The sequence below is a fragment of the Motacilla alba genome, chromosome 3, assembly GCF_015832195.1.
Source record: "Motacilla alba alba isolate MOTALB_02 chromosome 3, Motacilla_alba_V1.0_pri, whole genome shotgun sequence".
Lineage (NCBI taxonomy): Eukaryota > Metazoa > Chordata > Aves > Passeriformes > Motacillidae > Motacilla > Motacilla alba.
The window spans coordinates 66,683,418-66,700,836 of record NC_052018.1 but is presented as its reverse complement, the minus strand read 5'-3'; the positions used below and the strand labels follow the sequence as shown (position 1 = coordinate 66,700,836).

Below are 17,419 nucleotides of genomic sequence, written 5' to 3'. Positions count from 1 at the left end.
AGAACTATAGAATAAGATCCAGTTTCTTTAATTTTATTATTTTATCTTAAAATAAAGACAATCTGCACTTAAGAGATCCTTCCTCCATAGCGTTACCTTCATACAAGATATTTGAAGTGGTGTACTTCAAACTCATTTAAACCAAATGTATAGCACCACTACAATATATTTCACTATTTCACTTTTATTGACTTTGTCTGCTTTCTCCTTTCAGAGGAATACGCATTTAGCTTCAGTTCTCTCTTTTTTTTTTTTTTTTCTTTTAATTCTTATGTAACAGAGTATGTGAGACTATCAACTCGTGGAAATCCACTTATTTAGTTGGAACAGGGGTCTCTGCAGGAACTTTAAAATAATTTCATTCAGGCCTACACATAATTTCAGGAATTAAGAATCTTAAGATCAATTTTATACCATCTATTATAAAGTATATACTGTAAAGTACTATAAAGTACACTTCATACTTTCAAAACTTTTAGAATTCATTTTGCTGAAGTATAGTCTGAATTTTTTTGAAGTTTCCAAGTTACAACTGGCTTATACAAAAGGCACTGCCATTAAAATAGTGACAAGTTCTCATTTCAGTGCCAGCAGAGAACCATACTATCATAAGCTTTCACACACAGAAAGTTTGTAAGTCATGTTAAAGTTCCAACTGAAAACCAAACTGATTTGCTGATTTTAGTTCCCTAAAGGCCTTTGGTTTGACACCTAATTTAATTCCCAGAGACTGAGAAGTGAATATTCTGTTGTATTGTGCTCTGGGATCTTAAAGCTCAGCATGTTGCTAACATCCGTGCATCATTGGGAAGACTGGATGCCCCCAGGCACGTTTTTTCACATCTTGACTGCATTTTCTCAACTGAATTACCCCCACCCATTTGGCAGACAAAAAGCTCAGAGGTATGCTCTGATTCAAAGGCTTTACTTTGTAAGGGAAAGTCACTCTTAATTGAGATTTCATTTCTTGTGCCATCCCTGGGGAGTACTAACAGCTTCAGCCACCCAATGAATCGCTGCAGTTTTTTTAATGTTCTCCCATACGGGTGCCCTGAACAGAAAATTAGATCTAAACCAAGTGAACACCTAGGAGCAACATTCAGTCTCTCTTGCCTTTAAAACAATGTCAATAGGTGACTAATTAGAAGATGCAGCAAATGGAAAACAACCTGAATTCAAGCTAAATTCAAGAAGGAAGTTTTCACTAGTATTTAAAACAGACAGAGAAAAAATACCCTGCATGACTAACTTTCGATCCACATCCTACTTCTCAAAATTTGTATTTATCACTCTCTTTCCTTTCAATTTAAACATTCCTCACATTCATGTTTATCCACAAATTTCATTCTAAGGGATAAATCAAATGTATAAACCAACACCTAAATCTTACCTGTAATGATAATTAACTGTCTAATTTACTAATTAACTGTCTTCTTCCCTTTTGTAATAAGAGGACAGGAAGCAGCAGAACTGTAATGCTTCTATTTCTCAGGTGAAACCAGTCTGAAAGTAATATTCAATGCCAGGAACTACTAAATTCAGCTATAATTAACTATATGATAGATTTCTAAAAGGCATTAATGTAGTGTATAGTTTGAAGATACAATATAGAGCTATATGAAAATGGAGTGATCTCAATGACTTACCATCTGACACTGATGAACAGCAACTGCCTTGACAGGGATTATTACGTTTATTCTTCTTTACAGCCTAGACTATTCTCCAAAACATTTGTGCCACTCACTTCTCCATCAACGTCCAAACACAGAAAGGGCAAGAAACCCCATCAGCCATCAAAGCAGTACTTCATACTCCAGATGAAAAACATCAGCAAGCCAAACAGTCCCATTCCTGAGGAAGAGCCATGTGTCCTAAAAATGCTGGGTAACCACTCCTTAAAATACAAACAAGTAAATTGACAGGCACACACAAAGGCTCACAGGAGCTGAGCCAAAGGCCTTGCTGACTCCCCAGCACTACGTTTCAAACAAAGGCAGAGCCACCCAGCTGCAGTTGTCTGGCTGCAGCCCCCCCTTTGAAAACACCTTCTTCCTTTCCTGCTAGACGTGTCACTTCCACCACCACGTGCCGGCTGCCGCTAACACCGGGGTGGCAGGTCTGCTCCTGGAACACACGGGTTCTCCTGCCTGAGAATGGAGCAGCCAGCCCTGCCCCCAGCAGCCCCCTGAGGGTACCCTTCACCCAGACACTACAGCCTTGGCTCAGCCCAGGCTGGTCCCTTCACAGCTTCCCCTCCAGACTGGACCAACCCGAGTTGTGCCGGTTATGAAAACGGCTGATAAGGATTGTACTGCCAATTTGTTGTGGCCCTCTGAATCTTATCTAGGCTTAAAAACAGCAGAAGCTTTGTAGCTGCACAAATGAAAGTGAGCTTGGAATGCAGAAAGCAAATAAATGTGTGACTTATTCCTACGTACACAGAAAAATTTCTCTTAGGCATATGCCCACACACGCTCGTGAAAGATTTGAAACGTTAGGCCTTTAGCAAGATCCCTGTATATAATTTTCTAAAACACCTTTTTAGCTCTATTTGGAAGCAAATTTAAAAACCAACATACTCTATCAGACATATCACTACAAGTTAAAAAGGGGAAAAATGATTATGAGATGGAGTGTCATATGTAATGTCCTACCACGCTACTGTAAGTCAGTGATGCTCTCAGACTTCCTTTCAAGTTAAAAACGTCTTGATGTCCTTCTAAGAAGAGCAAAAATGGCATTGCTGTTCTGAAGTACCAGAAGACCACTTTCTACAGATGATGGTGATTCTGATGATTTTATATAATTGTCCCACACCCCGTTACTTGCATAAGCTCACCTTTCCAACTCAGCAATTCCTACATTTGCAAAGCAAAGCTGTGCTCTAGCAGCAGCTCTTTCCAGCTGCTATAGGTGACCTTTTCATCTGCAGCTATTAAAGTGGGCAATTCTGGAGGGTTGGGTTCTGCTACACTCCTACAAGGACAAAGAGGGCCTGACCTCAGTATTACAGGGACCAACAGCACAGGCTACAACATCCCAACCCCACCAACTATCCTGCTGCTGTGGGAAGAGGAACCAGGACTGAGATTAGGTGAGATGCACACTACAAACAGCTGCCATCCTCACCGTCCAGGCCAGGGATTTACATCCACAATCACATTCAGTGGCAATGGCCTTGTGGCCAAAGTGAGCAGGAGCAGCCTAAGGCCATCCAAGCAGAATGCCAACTGTCCATGGGAGGCGGGAGGCAAAAGCACCAGGGAAAGGACAGCATGTGGGATGAGGGTGCTGGAGGGTTGGGGCCTGAGCCCAACAGCTGAGGGTCCCTGGCAGAAACAAAACGGGAAGGAAGCAGGAAACAAGCTGCTGCCTCTTCTCAGGGCTTCATTTTAAGTCCTGACAATCTCCTGTTTTCATTAAAAGAAAAGGAAACCCCCTTGTTTACTCCTTCTGGTATCAGAGAAAGAGATTAAAGTGAACTAACTTTAAATGCTCCCATATGCCTCCACATGGTTTAAAATTTAGAAAGTAAATTTGAAGACTTTACTAATCTATTTTTAACCTCATGATTCAGTCTGATTCATGTATTCAAATGTTTGTATATAGTCACAAAGGGACTAAATCCTTCTTAACCAGACTTCCACATGCTTTGTATGTTTGGGAACTTTATAAATGTTTAATAACAAATATCCAATTAAAAGTGAGTGTGCATTCACCACTGTGGTACAACTACCCCACACTAGGAAATCTATAGCATAAAAGGGACAAAAAGAACAGTACATGCTGCACTCTGTCTTACTTGTATGGCAGTGTCAGACAGAACCAATTTTCAGTTTTCAAGTTGATCGATTTCCCCACTGAAAGCAAAGCTTTACAACCTCTGCTGAACAGCCAAAACATCAGAAAGAAAAGGCTTAAGCTTCCAAATTTTAAATATGAGTAGGAAGTAAGCCAGTGAACTACCTTTAGCTGACGCTCCCACCTTATATTCATTGAAAATAACAAATGCATAATGAGAAATTCCTGAGAAAAGCGTATTGCCATCAGTCTTGTGTAGTGCACTGCTGAGGAGAGTCTCATTGCATATGCTGCCTCTGCTATGCATCAGAAAATAAAGACATGGGGAGAAAGGGACTGGACTTCTCCCAGTGCCACACAAGAAGTTCCTGCAGCTTACCATGGTGTCCCCATACCACCAACCCTATATGTACCCTGTGTCCTCCTAGTGTGGACCTCTGTAACACCTCCAGGTATCACAGCATAAGCCACAGCACATGTTGCAGTTGAGATGGCCACAATACACAGAGTATCATCAAACAATTCCAGAAAGCTTCAACCCATACAGAGTAACACCTTACCATTTCAGAAGGTTTCAAGCATTAGCCCACACATCAGGTCATATCAGAAGGCTGCAAGCATCTGCCCTTCTTGTTCTTTAGCCCAACCTTTGATACCTCTCATGTTCATGCGTTGCACCTGGGTGCCCTCTGCTCCCTTTGGTGGTTGGTCAGGGCACCTGGGCACTCCAGGTCTCATTGCCTTCAGTGCTGCTCACCTGCTTCTCACAGCTGTGGCCCACTGGGGATGAGGCTGGGCTGCAGCTCCACTCCCAATGACCACAACCTGTGTGCCTGTATCCAGGTACCTGGGTCTGTGAGCATGAGGCATTAACTTATGTGTGACCCTTTTCCTCCTGTTGGGCCTCCATCCCTTGACACTCACTGGTTGCCACAGTCTGCTCTAGATAAATTAATTGTGTGTTCCCTTGTGTTCCTCCTCCACACCTCCTGACCAGGACATTTTAATGCCCTCCTGTAGCAGACTGTGTGTCTGCTCCCATTTGCCCCTCTTGCTGGATGTCTTTGTGAGCTTGCTTCCTCATTTTTCCATGTCTCTCAGTCAAAGACTTTTTAATTGCATCTGACTTGCCTAGCAGAGTGCTTCATGCCTCCTCCTCATTCTCTCAGGCACCCTCTTCTCCTTGCTGCTTCTCCACTCCATTTTCCCACCTCCTGCTGCAAGAGGGAGGCAAGAGGCATTCCTGGGCATCCAGGCACTGACTTCATAAACTGTATCAAGAGACTAAGTGCGGAAGATGTTTGCTGGTTGCCATTAATGGATATGACTCTCAATCATTTATTCATTTATCTGCCAATACAGTTAATCTGTTATCTATTACCTGTCAATAATGGAAGGTATGATGTGGTTCCCCTTAATTCCTCCACTGTCAGTTTGTTTGCTTCAGGCCAAACCCCCCAATTATTTAAGACCATGAACTGAGTTTGTCATGCAATGTTTATGCCTTTAAACAAAATCTATGCATTGTTTATGTATTTAAGCATAAACATAAATGCATTAAATGTTAAATGCATTTAAACAATCCTGCAATGTTTAAATGCTACAGATGTGTAAACAGAAATGGTCTAGTGGAATGAAAGACCTTCCAGGCTGCCCAGTTAAGCTGAGGTTTACAGTCTTGAAAAGTGGAATAAGGATTTATGCTGTATGTCCCGCTTGTGCAGGGTTTCCCCAGCTGTACCCCCCCCCCCCCCCCCCCCCAGCCAAGGGAGTGCTCCAGAAGACTTCCTTGGCCAGGTGAGGAGGTTACCATGCAGATAGGACAAAATTATTAACCCTCGGCAAGGAGTTTATGTCCTTTCAGGTGTGTGTAACTCCGTATTTTTTTGATGTATCTTTGTGAGACATCCCCACCCTTGATACTTCAGCAAGCCCAAGGACTGCTTTTCAGGCATAGCCAGGTTCTGCTGGAGTAAGGCAGAAAAGGCTATCTCCCAAAATCCATCTTGGCTTTTCTGTGCCCAGAATACAGTATGGATTTCCAGTCCAAATGACCAGAAAATGCTCCAAATTCATCTGATGCAAATTTTTGAGGCTTTACTGAGTTAGGGTTGCAACAAACTGCTGTCTGAAATTCCTAATAGCTTCATGCACCTTTCCAGCAGCCTTCTGGCCACGGGCTCCTGCCAGAAGCCGTTGCCTGGCAGGGACAGTCAGGGCAGAATCCAGCCTGGAAGCCTGCCATAGACAGGGCTCCCTGCTCAGAATGCCCAGGAGCAGCAGTGTGCCTCCCTCATGTAGCACACCCAACACCCTCCTGCCTAAACCCTGCCTGAACACCTAGGGCTGAAAAGGAGAGGGCATTAATACACAGATGCTACTCTGTATGACTGTGAGCTGCATCAGTCAGCTAAGGAAAACTCTGTACATTGAGTGATCAATGAATTAGTCTTGGTAAGTGATTGGTTATGGATTCCTGGTTATTGGTCTGCATAACAGTCCTGGGTGAATAAATCACAGCAGCATGTCAGACTTTAATGCCCGACTGCTTTAAGAATACAGCTGGGTTCGGGGACTTGGTTTCCAAATTGTTCCAATTTGTAGTGCCAACAGAACCTTTAAGAATATCCTATAGGCAAGCACAAGCCCCAGGCTGTCTCATTTGTATTATTCCTTGTTCTGCTTTCTCTTTCTTTTTAAATAAGGAACAATACAAAGAATGACAACTCAAATTCCGAGTCATGCTGTCAGGAAGAATAATAGACCTATTCTGTACAAAAATGCCTGTATTGTTGGTTTGTTTACTTCATCTCTTGCATGGCCATGCTGCTGTCAGAGCTCTGGAGACAAAGCCCCAGTTCTGAGCCTGTTTCTGGGTGCTGGGCGGGGAGATCTTTTCCCTCTGCTGCTTTTACTAGGGTGGCAGCAGCAGTGCACCCCACCCATCCCCATAAGCAACACTGAAGGAGGGAGCTGTGAGACATCCAGGCTTCCCATTAAATCCAGCCCTACTACTAAGATCCAGTATCTCAATGGCACATGGGGATTTATAGGCAAAAAGCCTATTAAGCATGCAAGGGAGTTAGGCATGGCTTATACAGCTCTGCACATCTGTGGAGAGGGTTTAAAGCTCAGTGTCTTTCACTGGAAGGGCGTCTCCAGAACTGCACTCTGCTTCATGTCACCCCAGTAATGACTAATACACTGTCGGAACATCTCTGTTAGATTGATGACAAGGAGGGGGTTTTAGAGAGTCCCAATTCAAAATAAATAACTCGACCAAAATAGTCTGTTCCCATACAGCTATACCAACCACAATCTGCTAGAAACTTTCTAAAGAAAAAAATAGAGAATAATAGTACTACATGAAATCTAAACAAGGAACAAAGTAAGAAAACAAAGGCAATGGGTAAAGGAAGGAGTAGATTGCACAACCTACAAAGAAAGAGTCAGCATGGTGGGTTGACGTGCATATTAATGGCTGTCTGTTTTTGTGGGATCTGATCTCTTTTTAGATCTATTTTTAAGCAGTTTTCTCAGCTTCTGGAATGATAGTTAAATAAAGAAAAAGTTCCAGTCGTGGGTTACAAGAAAACTACAAGAAAAATAATTGTATCTGATCGTCAAGTTAAAGCCCAGAATGGAGCAAGCAATTTCTCAGTCTGGGAGCAGCCTATAGAAGAAACAATCCTGCTACTTTATTCCGGCAAGTTTTAAAGAAGACATTCCCATTCCAGTTAAGCAGTCTAAGTTTCTTAAACAAATAGTGTCATAGCAGGCCATTTTGACTATACAGGAATGTTTGACTATACATTTTGACTAAAACAGGAATGAGTGCATTTTCATTTTGAGTTTCTTAAATTGCCAAGAGAAAGTCTAAATCTCACCCTCCACCCCCCAAGCACACCCCCCCACCCAAGCGCTGGTGAATTATCTGTGCTGCTGCCACATTTGTGATACAACCCGTCAATAGAGTGGAGGAGATGATCTCTCTGCAACACAGAGCCTAACACAGAGGAGCTGTAAACAAGGCAGGGACCCAAAACAAAAACACCAAACATTTTGATGGTAAATTCGATTTAGTTGAGCCAGCTTCATGCAATGTTAATTTAATGCAGTGTTACAAAAATATGCTCTCATGTGAAGTATTTTCAAATGCCTGCAACAATGTTAGTGTGAAAAATTCTTTAACTCATCCAGTTCATTCCAGACGATGTTTCCTGCCAGCTACATTCACCACAAATGCTGTCTGGTAAATAGCAGCTGCAAAGGAAGGATAAGGATGCCAGGGTACACTTCAGTAAACACTCCTTCTCAGTGGCTCACTATATCCTGGGCCAAGCCAGCTAATATACATTCACGGCCATGTGCAAAACCCCTCAAACTTTGCTTTGGCCATGTCCCGAAGGTGAGGACAGTAGATGAAGCGCGGCTTTTTGGGCAGGCCCTTTGCGGAAAGCGAGGCGCAGCCCGCGGGCCAGGCAGGCGCGTTGCCGCGGCTGGGGCTGTGGAGCAGCACCTTCTTCCGCATCGGGGTGGGCATGCTTCGCTTCCCTGCCACCCATCCCGGGCTCCTCGGCTGTGCCCTGCCTTCCCACTCGCAGCAATGAAGTGCTCAGGAACTACACCTAGCTGTTCTCATGCCTCCTCTTGTTTGCTCACCTAGCCCGTCTTGTTTTCTGAAGCCAACACCTTTCCCCACAGGCTGCCAGGCAGCAGGGAGGAAACGGGTGCGGGCCGTGCTGTGCCACAGCCAGGCTGGCTCAGCACATAGCCCTTGGCAGCGCCATAAAGCCACCTGTGAAGGATGAGGCTGCTGTTGAGCAACACTTCCCCTAGATCCTGCCCAGAAGAGGCTCCCCAGGGAGAATGGCTGGAGCCGGACAAGCCGCGATGACCGATCTGGGAGACTACTGCAGGCGCCAAAAACCAGAGGGAGAGCCAGGGTTTCCAGGAGCCACACCTGCGGGGATAAACACACAGGCAGGGCAGGCAGCTCTCCCTGGGGACGAGATTGCTGCCTGCTGGCGTCACTGCCGCTCCGCCAGGGGTTATCAGTCTGGCGAAGGCACTAAGGAAACTGCCGGTGTGAATGGCCCTAATCTGCTTCTTCTGCAGCCCCTGATAACCCGGGAGCGGCCGGGCAAACAGGACGCTTGTCCAGCGCCACAAGGAGGTGAGGGAAAACTGCTTTTCATCAGTACAGAGGATGCAAAAGAGCAGGATCGATCCATATGCCGATGCCAAGTTATTCTAGAGCTACAGTGAGCAAGGACCCTATACAGCACTCGCTTAAGAGTACGAGTACAACCTCCCTCGCCAGTGGTTTTAGCTGACCCCGATTCATACAGGAGCCAGCTGAGGGGATGCTAACAGGCTGCAGTGTGATCCAGGAGCTCATTCGTCCACATTGCTGCTGGCTGTGTGCTGCTAAAACCTCCCCTGCCTTCTCCCTGGCCTCTCTCCAGTTATACAATTGTTTCCCAAGGTGGCTGCGTGTCAATTTGTCTGATTAACTAGGCGGTGAGCATGTTAGGAGAACTTGCCTGCAAAGAGAAGAGACAGAAAAGGTAAAAAGAAGTATCATCAGAAAGTTATATGACAGCTTGGAGTGGCTGGAAGACCTGGTCTGTATCAGTGACAGAGTAATTAAAAAAATAATTTAAAATTAAAAAAAGATGAAAAAATTAAAAATAATTAAAATTTTGTTGCTGCTTTCTTCCTCTTCTTCCATCTCTCCCCTCTTTCCCCACAAAAAAAAAAAATAATGAGGGGACAAGAAGCAGACAGATCAGCAACACTTCTATAAACTCACAGGGAAAAGAGCACACCTAATCTCATTGCTGCATGCCTATAACCAAGTGAACTAAACAGGGGAAGAACAAAGGTTTTCAGAAACCCCTCGTACATCAAACCTAATGTTGAGTAAACCTTAGCTCCACCCTCCCAGCAATAGTCTTGAAAAATAAACGGGAGGTGTCAAAATAAGACCCTGTCATTGCTAGTGCAGCACCAGTGCCTGTTTGGGCTGAGGTACCCTGGTCATCAGTATTGCACTCCATTAATTAAACCACCCAAACTCATACTAAAGAAATCACTTTGGCAGTGATAGCCATGGTCATCCCTGGCTCTGCTTGAATAGTACCTTATGACAGATACTTTAAAAGCAATTGACAGCAGCCCTGGAAATAAGAGCAAACTTTCCCACATACAGCAAAACAAGGTTCTCATTGATAGGTACCAGGGGAAAGGAGAGAGGAAAATGTGGTGATATCATAACATAAAATCAAATTACATCTATGCTGCAAAACTTTCCACATTTTTTTCTCTCTTTTTAGCCATCTCTCATATTTTAGGTTGAGGTGGTTTAACCTAGCAAGGGTCTCATTTCTAGCCTGTCACCTTTTCCACAGTTTACTAACATTTATTACCTAAAATATAAAAGTTCAAACAGATCAAAACAAAGAAAACACAGGTCAGGAGAGCCGAACACAACTGAGAATGTGGGAGGAAAACAGTCCTGTGAGAAGCTGCTTCGGCACTAGACAAATAAAATCCCCTCTCCCTAGATACAAAGACATAACTCTTATTTATGTGAATGGGAAACATGCTCATGCACTGAGGGGGGAATAACTTCCATAGATCAGCAGAATGACTGCACTGGAGATAGCTAAAACCAGACTACATGTGCAATGAATGTGAAAATAATTTCAGCCATCTGGGCTATGTAATTTTTCACAGATGCTTTTGGAGCTGGATGGACCATGTTACCTCTCTTTTCCCTGACATTTCCTCAAGGTTTGCAAATAGCTTTCTGTGACCTGTAGGACGGGACTCCATAAAAATTTGGTCTGTTCCTTTCTGCCATCACCCCACATGTTCAAACAGACCTCTGGGACCAGGTTTCCTTCCAGAAGGATTCTGAAAAACACCCTGCTCAGTCAGATGCAGATACCTGGCAGCTACTCAGTAATGTGTCCACGTAGACTGCAGAACAACCACCTCCAGAGACATCTTCAAAACCCTCAAATCGCAAAGAGCTTAACTCCTCGTGTAAAAAGCTTTTTCCTGGGTACCTAAAAACTACACACCCAGTGACTCAGTAATATGTAGGGATGCTGCTCTCCATTGCTGTAACGACCAACATTAACAGTCTTCCCCTCCATAGAAGTCCACTATGAAAAACAAGAGGCAAGAAGCTCTTAGTACTTTTCATTCAGCTGTCTCAGGGCATTTTGTAAGTCTGAAGCATTAAAAATAGAGAAAACATGCTAGACTTCATGAGCTACTGGTATTTCAGAGTTTGTTAGCTGGATTTTAACCAGCTGAATTTAGCTGGGGTTTTTTAGCAGTTGTTGTTTTTTGGCTTTTTTTTTTTTTTTTCATTCCTATTGTAACTCTTGTGCAGAATATCAGGATGTTGTCACACAATGTGCTAACTCTGGTTCTAGGGCACATAGCACTAAATAAAATAAAACCTAGCTATTTGGCAAAAAACACCAAATCTGTCCAAACTTACATTTCTGGTGATAATTTGTTTTGAAGTATTTCTGAAGGATAGCTTTTTTTGTTCTGGCAGGCATTACTCCTGACTAGGAACGGTCTGTCCTCTGAATCCAGCATAAACAAAAGTCTGAATTACATGCTGGTTTGCAGGTTATTTTGCAGGCTAATTGAGTAACCATGCACCCAAGTCTGATACAGGACACATCTATGTTGCCAGTTGATCTGGATCTGGTGTTATACAGACCTGATCTTAATGGCATGGTAAGCAGGATGGATGTTTGTGGGACCTCAGTGCTTGCACCACTCATTCCAAAGGTCACTTTAATTTACCTCTGGAAGCTGCTCTTTTAGAGGCTCAAAGCTACTTCTGGATGCTTTCCAACAACAGAATGTTGAACAGCCAGCATGGCCCATAGCACTGACAACGGCCCCCAAAAAGAAACAGATCAGAGCTAGTCTCATATTTGTATGCAGTGGCCTCCCAGTTTTATACAGGTTCTTCATACACACTGAAAGCAGCTGGCAATCTAGACCTGTGCTTTTGGACTTCATACAGCTGGAACTGTGATTCTTGGAGCATTTCTCTGATGGCAAGGGTAGTTTAAACAGCCCTGGCCCTCCTTATTTAGACATTGGTGTCCACCCCACTTCCCTCCCTGTGCTCCGCCAAAGCCAACTATTTATGCAGCTGTGTGGTAAAATGTTTCAAGGAGCTGATCTGGGCGGGGAGAAAAGAAACCCGAAAAAAAAAAAAAAATCCATCCTGATCACTTCTGTGGTACATCAGGAAGCCAAATGAACACTTTTGTTGGCATAGCCTGGGGTGGGCAAAAGCAAAGAAAGAAGGCTGCTCTATGGGAGGTGTTATTCAAACACTGCTGCTCCTTGATGTGGAGCCACAGCCAAAGCCCTGTCCTATGTCCCTGAGAAGCAGCATTTATGGGCACAGTTCAGGTATTCATTAGTGATAGCTTGGCCCCCTTTTTAAACTTTCTCTCCTTCTCATGGCTGTGTGTGGGGAAACAGGCTCATGCGGTTGTGCTAGAATGAAGATAAAGCCTTGTAAAGCTAAATAAAGCTGGGCATGAGTTTTTATAAGCTGGGTAATAGTGCCCTGTGGAAACAGGCCATGATTATGACCATGGCAGTCTCTAACTGCATCTTTAAGTGGCGTCCCAGGCCTGCCACACAGATATTTTTGAAGGTCTTTGAAGCGAGAATGATCACTGTTGTTAAGACTAAGCAGTTTTATATCTTCTGGACTGCAGCCATCAATGAGACAGAACTAGGTAAGCATTTTATAGAAATCTGCAGGCAGCTGAAGAAGTTAAGTCCTACTCTGTGACCTGTCACAGTTTCTATTGATCTGAGTACACAAAATCAGCTACATCTAACAGGCAAGCCTGATTCATTGTGTCTACTTGTGTACAGAAAAACTAGAGGCTGCACACAAAAGAAAAAATCTTTCTTTCAACTCCAAAAGTTCAACTTCCAAATCACTGCTTTTTGAAATAACTAAAGCTTATTAGGAATAAGTCTGTGACTCCCGAGTTTAGCCAAGCTCTGAGAAGTGTAATTTCAAGTCTCTTCTGCCACAGGGAATACTGCTGGTTAAAACTTTCCAGTATATCCCTGAAGAAGGGCTCCTGTCTCAATGACAGGAACTGTTAAAGGGACAGGTTGCTTTTCTTGTACAGTGTCAGAGGCCACATGACCAAGTACAGCTGAAACCCAGGCAGCAAAAAGAAAAGGTGGAAGTCTGAATTTCCGTTTAAGGATATGGAAACACACTTATATTTAAAGGAAGAAAGGTGTTGGACAGTCCAAACATTTTACAGCTAACTGAATCAGCTGCTCTGACCCTTTGCAATGTGCATCAGTTTTGCAGGTAGGACCTGAAAGACTATGGGAAGAGGAGGGCAGCAGAGGTACAGACCCCAGTGTGACAAAGATCAGGAATCCTCCAACAGGTGCATTTACAGTTGTTTTAAACATGTGAGGCAGCAAGACTAGATAAAACAGTAACTAAAAACCTGTTTTCCTTCTACCTCAGTTCAAAACAGAAAACAAATAACAAGCACTACAAGTCCCTGCTGGACCACTTTTTTCTTTTTTTCCTTTTTTTTTTTTTTTTTTTTAATACGGGAACAATGACAAACATGTAAGCACAACACACAGAATTCACTGCTCTTCATGGTGGCGGTCTTCTTATTTGAAAATAAAATACTTCTCTCTAAATATACCATCACTCCTACAACGCATGGCTTGTAAAAAGCAAGCAATGACTGTTGGAAGTGTGCAGGACCTGGGCAGAAGAGGCTGCCTCTGAGCTACTTTATTTATAAATAATGTGGGACTGCAAAGGGGCGTTTCACAGCCCTTGCAGCAGCACAGCCCCCGGGCTCGCAGACGGAGAGTGAAGGGAGCATCACTTTTGGCTGCGCAGGGCCCCCTGGAGCACGGGCTCAGAACTGGGACAGCCGAGTAGTGCTGCCCGGGCATTCCGGCTCCCTGCTGCCAGCCCGTAATTCCTCCACCTCTTCACAGCCACATGGCTTCTTGAAGTATTCAGCTGGATTTTAGAAATTGCCTTGCTCACCCACACCACTCACTGTATTGAGCCTGCATTTAAAGATTTTTTTTTTTTTTGGTCTTGTTTTGGTGCTAGCAAACAGATATGACCTGAACTATGTAATCTTCTCAATTAAATCTTACTGTTTTAGTACTTAAAGTTTGATTATTTTTTTTTTCATTTTTGTAAACACCACCACCTTCTGATTTTCAAAGCTATTTTAAAAGAGCAGGAGAATGCTGCATATCACTTTTATCATGCATCTGGTGTTATCTGCAAGTGCCTGGTCTCCCAGCAACTTCATCTGTTGCCATCTCATTTGGAAAAAGAGGTTTTGCATAGATGTGGTGAATTGGCAGTTACTGGTTTATGTGCCACTTTCTGAAGCTTGCAAGGAATAGGTGGTCTGCAATGCATTTGCCCTAAATTGTGGGCATCCCACTCTCAAATATTGTGGCTTTCACTCCCCTGTGTCCTACAGTAGCTTAAATTACTGTATAAATGGCAGATTTCAGGGTTCTTTTTCCATTTGGAGTTTTCCACCTCCAGAGTATATGTTTTCAAATGTTTCTTTGCAACAGCAATGGCTGAATTTTACCACTGATACAACTTCTCATTTATTTTTTTTAAACGAAAGTTCTTTCCCATATAATCACTGTATTCAGTAAGTAGGGATTAGTAAAAATACCAAATATCATGAGAAATGTAGTAAACCAAAAAGAGACAACCTTATTCACCACTCCTTCTACACTCCCACTATTGCTCTTGCTAGTGGATCTGGGCCAACTGTTTAGATAATGGAAAACATTTGCAAAGAGGTCTTCATGCTTGAAGAACACTTAACTTTTCATATAATGGAATTCAGCAATATTTTCCTGACAGTGTGGGGCACTGCTTCTCCAGTAAGGTTTGCTCTGAGTGCTTGCAAAACCTTTCATGACTGTCAAAAGAGCTGCTGGCGCAGGCAACTACTGCAGTAGCCAGGTTAGTCCACTGTATTTTTGCACAACAGAAAGGAACAACTGTTCTGAAGGGGACTTTTTTCCCCTTAGGGATGTAATTTCCAGTCCCCAAAGAATAAACAGAGGTATCAGCCATTTCAAAAATAAAACATGTTTTTTTTTTTTCCTGTATTCTTTGCAGAATACCTTGATAAAATTACCTTACTAGATGAACTTTGACATGCAAAGAATAGTAAATAATGATGCATACCAGGCAAAAGGGAAAAGCTACATTTTTTAAAGCAAGGCTCAGAGACACACCAGTCAAAATGTAAATTACTCTGTGGAATAACTACTGGTTTAAGAGTGGGCAAATACCTTTGCTGTACTTACATATCTTACACTCAAATCAAAGTGCAGCCTGAGCTGTAAATACTTCCTGTGTTTGGAGGCCTAATAAGAAAGCACAGCAGATGAACTGTGGGGACCAGGAAACGCTTTGATCCACACTTCAAGAGAAACCTAAAGCAAACGTGCACTGCAGAGACCGCTAATGCCTGTAAAGATTTTGTTGTTTCTCATTCGCTAACGATGTTAACTGTTATCAGGTGTCTAATATGATTAAGGTGAGTGACAAAGGGGTGAGAATTCAGGTCAGATTAGGCAAAAGAAGAGGTTACAGACTACTTAGATAAATTGCACTTTTTCAAACAGTCTAGTTCAGGTTGAAATTTACCCTAAGGAAGCCAGAGAACTACCTGAAGCAATCTTGATGTTATTAACAGTGCAGTGGATCCTCCTGAGAGGAGGCTGACATTGAACAGCCTGTGAAAAGGCAAACACGGTGCTTCATTTTGGTGCCTTCGCTTAAGACAGAACTTTATTATCTGTATTTCTGTCATAAACTTTAAAATGTCACCAGTAATTCCTTTGATAGCTCTCAAATTTAAATTCTCTTTGGGTTTGACAGCCTGAAAAAGATTATATCCCTTGCAGACCAGAGAAATTTTGGGTTTCTCAAAGCAATAATTGCAATGATGCTCACAGTAATGGAAATAGAGAAAATAAATGTAACAGCTCCTACATGCACACCCAAATGTACATATACACTGAATTTTAAAAACTTGGAATATTGCCAAGCAAACAGAGATCAAAATTACAAGACTCTTGAAACACTGCAGAATTCAACAGAATGTATAATTCTCACCTGAGTTCTTGACACTTATTTGTCCTTTACGTCATGTGGTCTATAACAGAATAAATGAAGAAAGCCTTTCTGATAGCTGCCTCTAAGGTACTAATCTGCTTTCAATTCATTTGTCATTGCTGCTAACTTATAAAAACGTATAGAATATTAATCAATACACATCACCTCTTTGCCTTTAGAATGCTCAGATGACAGGAATCCTTCAAAAATTATAAATAAAATAAATGCCTATTCCTGAAGTTAATGCATGATAAAATAAGGACACAGACTAAATCTGGGAACAAAATAATTTTTTCCCATTGAAAGTGAGGAGTTTATTTTTTTATTCTGAAAAAGCTTTGATGACAAAAGCACTACACTAGATAGGGATATGCATTGATACACAGGATGTAGGAAGTTTTGGTGATATGGTCAACAAAGTGTTGTGATCAGGCTTATTATTGCTCTTTTCTGCTACACTTGCCAGTCAAAACTAGAAAGCTACTCTTTATTGAGTATGAGCTTTCTGAAAAGTTGAAAGAATGCATGTTGTTAGTAATGGCAATGTGGAAAGATCCTCATCTCTGGAGATGGTTACAAATAGAATTAAACACCATTCTTCAGCCACTCTAATGGTGGTTCAACACACACGAAATGAAAATTCCTTCAACCAGCTAACCCAACTAAATAAGAAATAAAAGGCCTACAATAGTGGACAAAACTTGTGGTCTTCTAGCTGGATGCCCTGAAATGGTTCCAAGTATAGTGTAGACACCCATACATGGCTTACGTTACTTTGTTTTGCTGAATAATAAATTGATGTCTTGTTCTGACAAGATGCTGGAAAGTGCTTTGGTGTCAGTCCAACAGGACAAATAGTCATGTATGTAAAAATAAAAATGTGGGTCATCTCAATTCAACTTTTCATCTTATTACAATTAAATGCATTCTTAAATGCCATATCATGCAAAACTGCGCTCTAGTTTTGTTAGATGAGAAAATAAGAGTCACTTGAGTATAAGGTGTACCCTTTTGAGTCAATTAGCTGGTGGATTTATCGTGGCAGATTTATCAGAGCTTGCAACAGGCCATTCACCACTGCACCCTGAGCAGGGCTGGTACAGCCAAATAACTGAATTGATGTGAAGCTGATGTATTTTTCCACAAAACAGCTTCGTTATCTAATCTAACCGATGACAATTGCAGATCTCTCAGGGAGAAGGTAAGCACCTTCCCTGATCTAACAGATACCCACTAACACTAGTTGGTGTGATGGCACAACAGCCACATCCCTTCATTGTTCTGTGTTTCTCCCCTAACCTATATGGCACCTTCCTTTGGTCCAGTAATGAAAACATATTTTATGTTAATAACTTATATCTAAAAAAATTAGTAGTGTCTTGTATTGCCACT

The 17,419-nt window shown here is 42.5% G+C and overlaps 1 protein-coding gene across 5 annotated transcripts in view; it reads right to left on the bottom strand.

The window, feature by feature from the left end:
• The window catches only part of SASH1 (SAM and SH3 domain containing 1), a 528,498-nt gene that overhangs the window by 134,999 nt on the left and 376,080 nt on the right, over window positions 1–17,419 (bottom strand). Inside the window, exon 1 of one of the 5 annotated variants that reach the window (XM_038132241.1) lies at window positions 1,647–5,426. The exons of the other annotated variants lie outside the window; for them this stretch is intronic. Within the exon in view, the coding sequence (XP_037988169.1) occupies window positions 1,647–1,649 (3 nt within the window). The 5' untranslated portion in view covers window positions 1,650–5,426. Of the gene's footprint in view, window positions 1–1,646; window positions 5,427–17,419 lie in introns of those variants that run through there. 5 annotated transcript variants of the gene reach the window in all.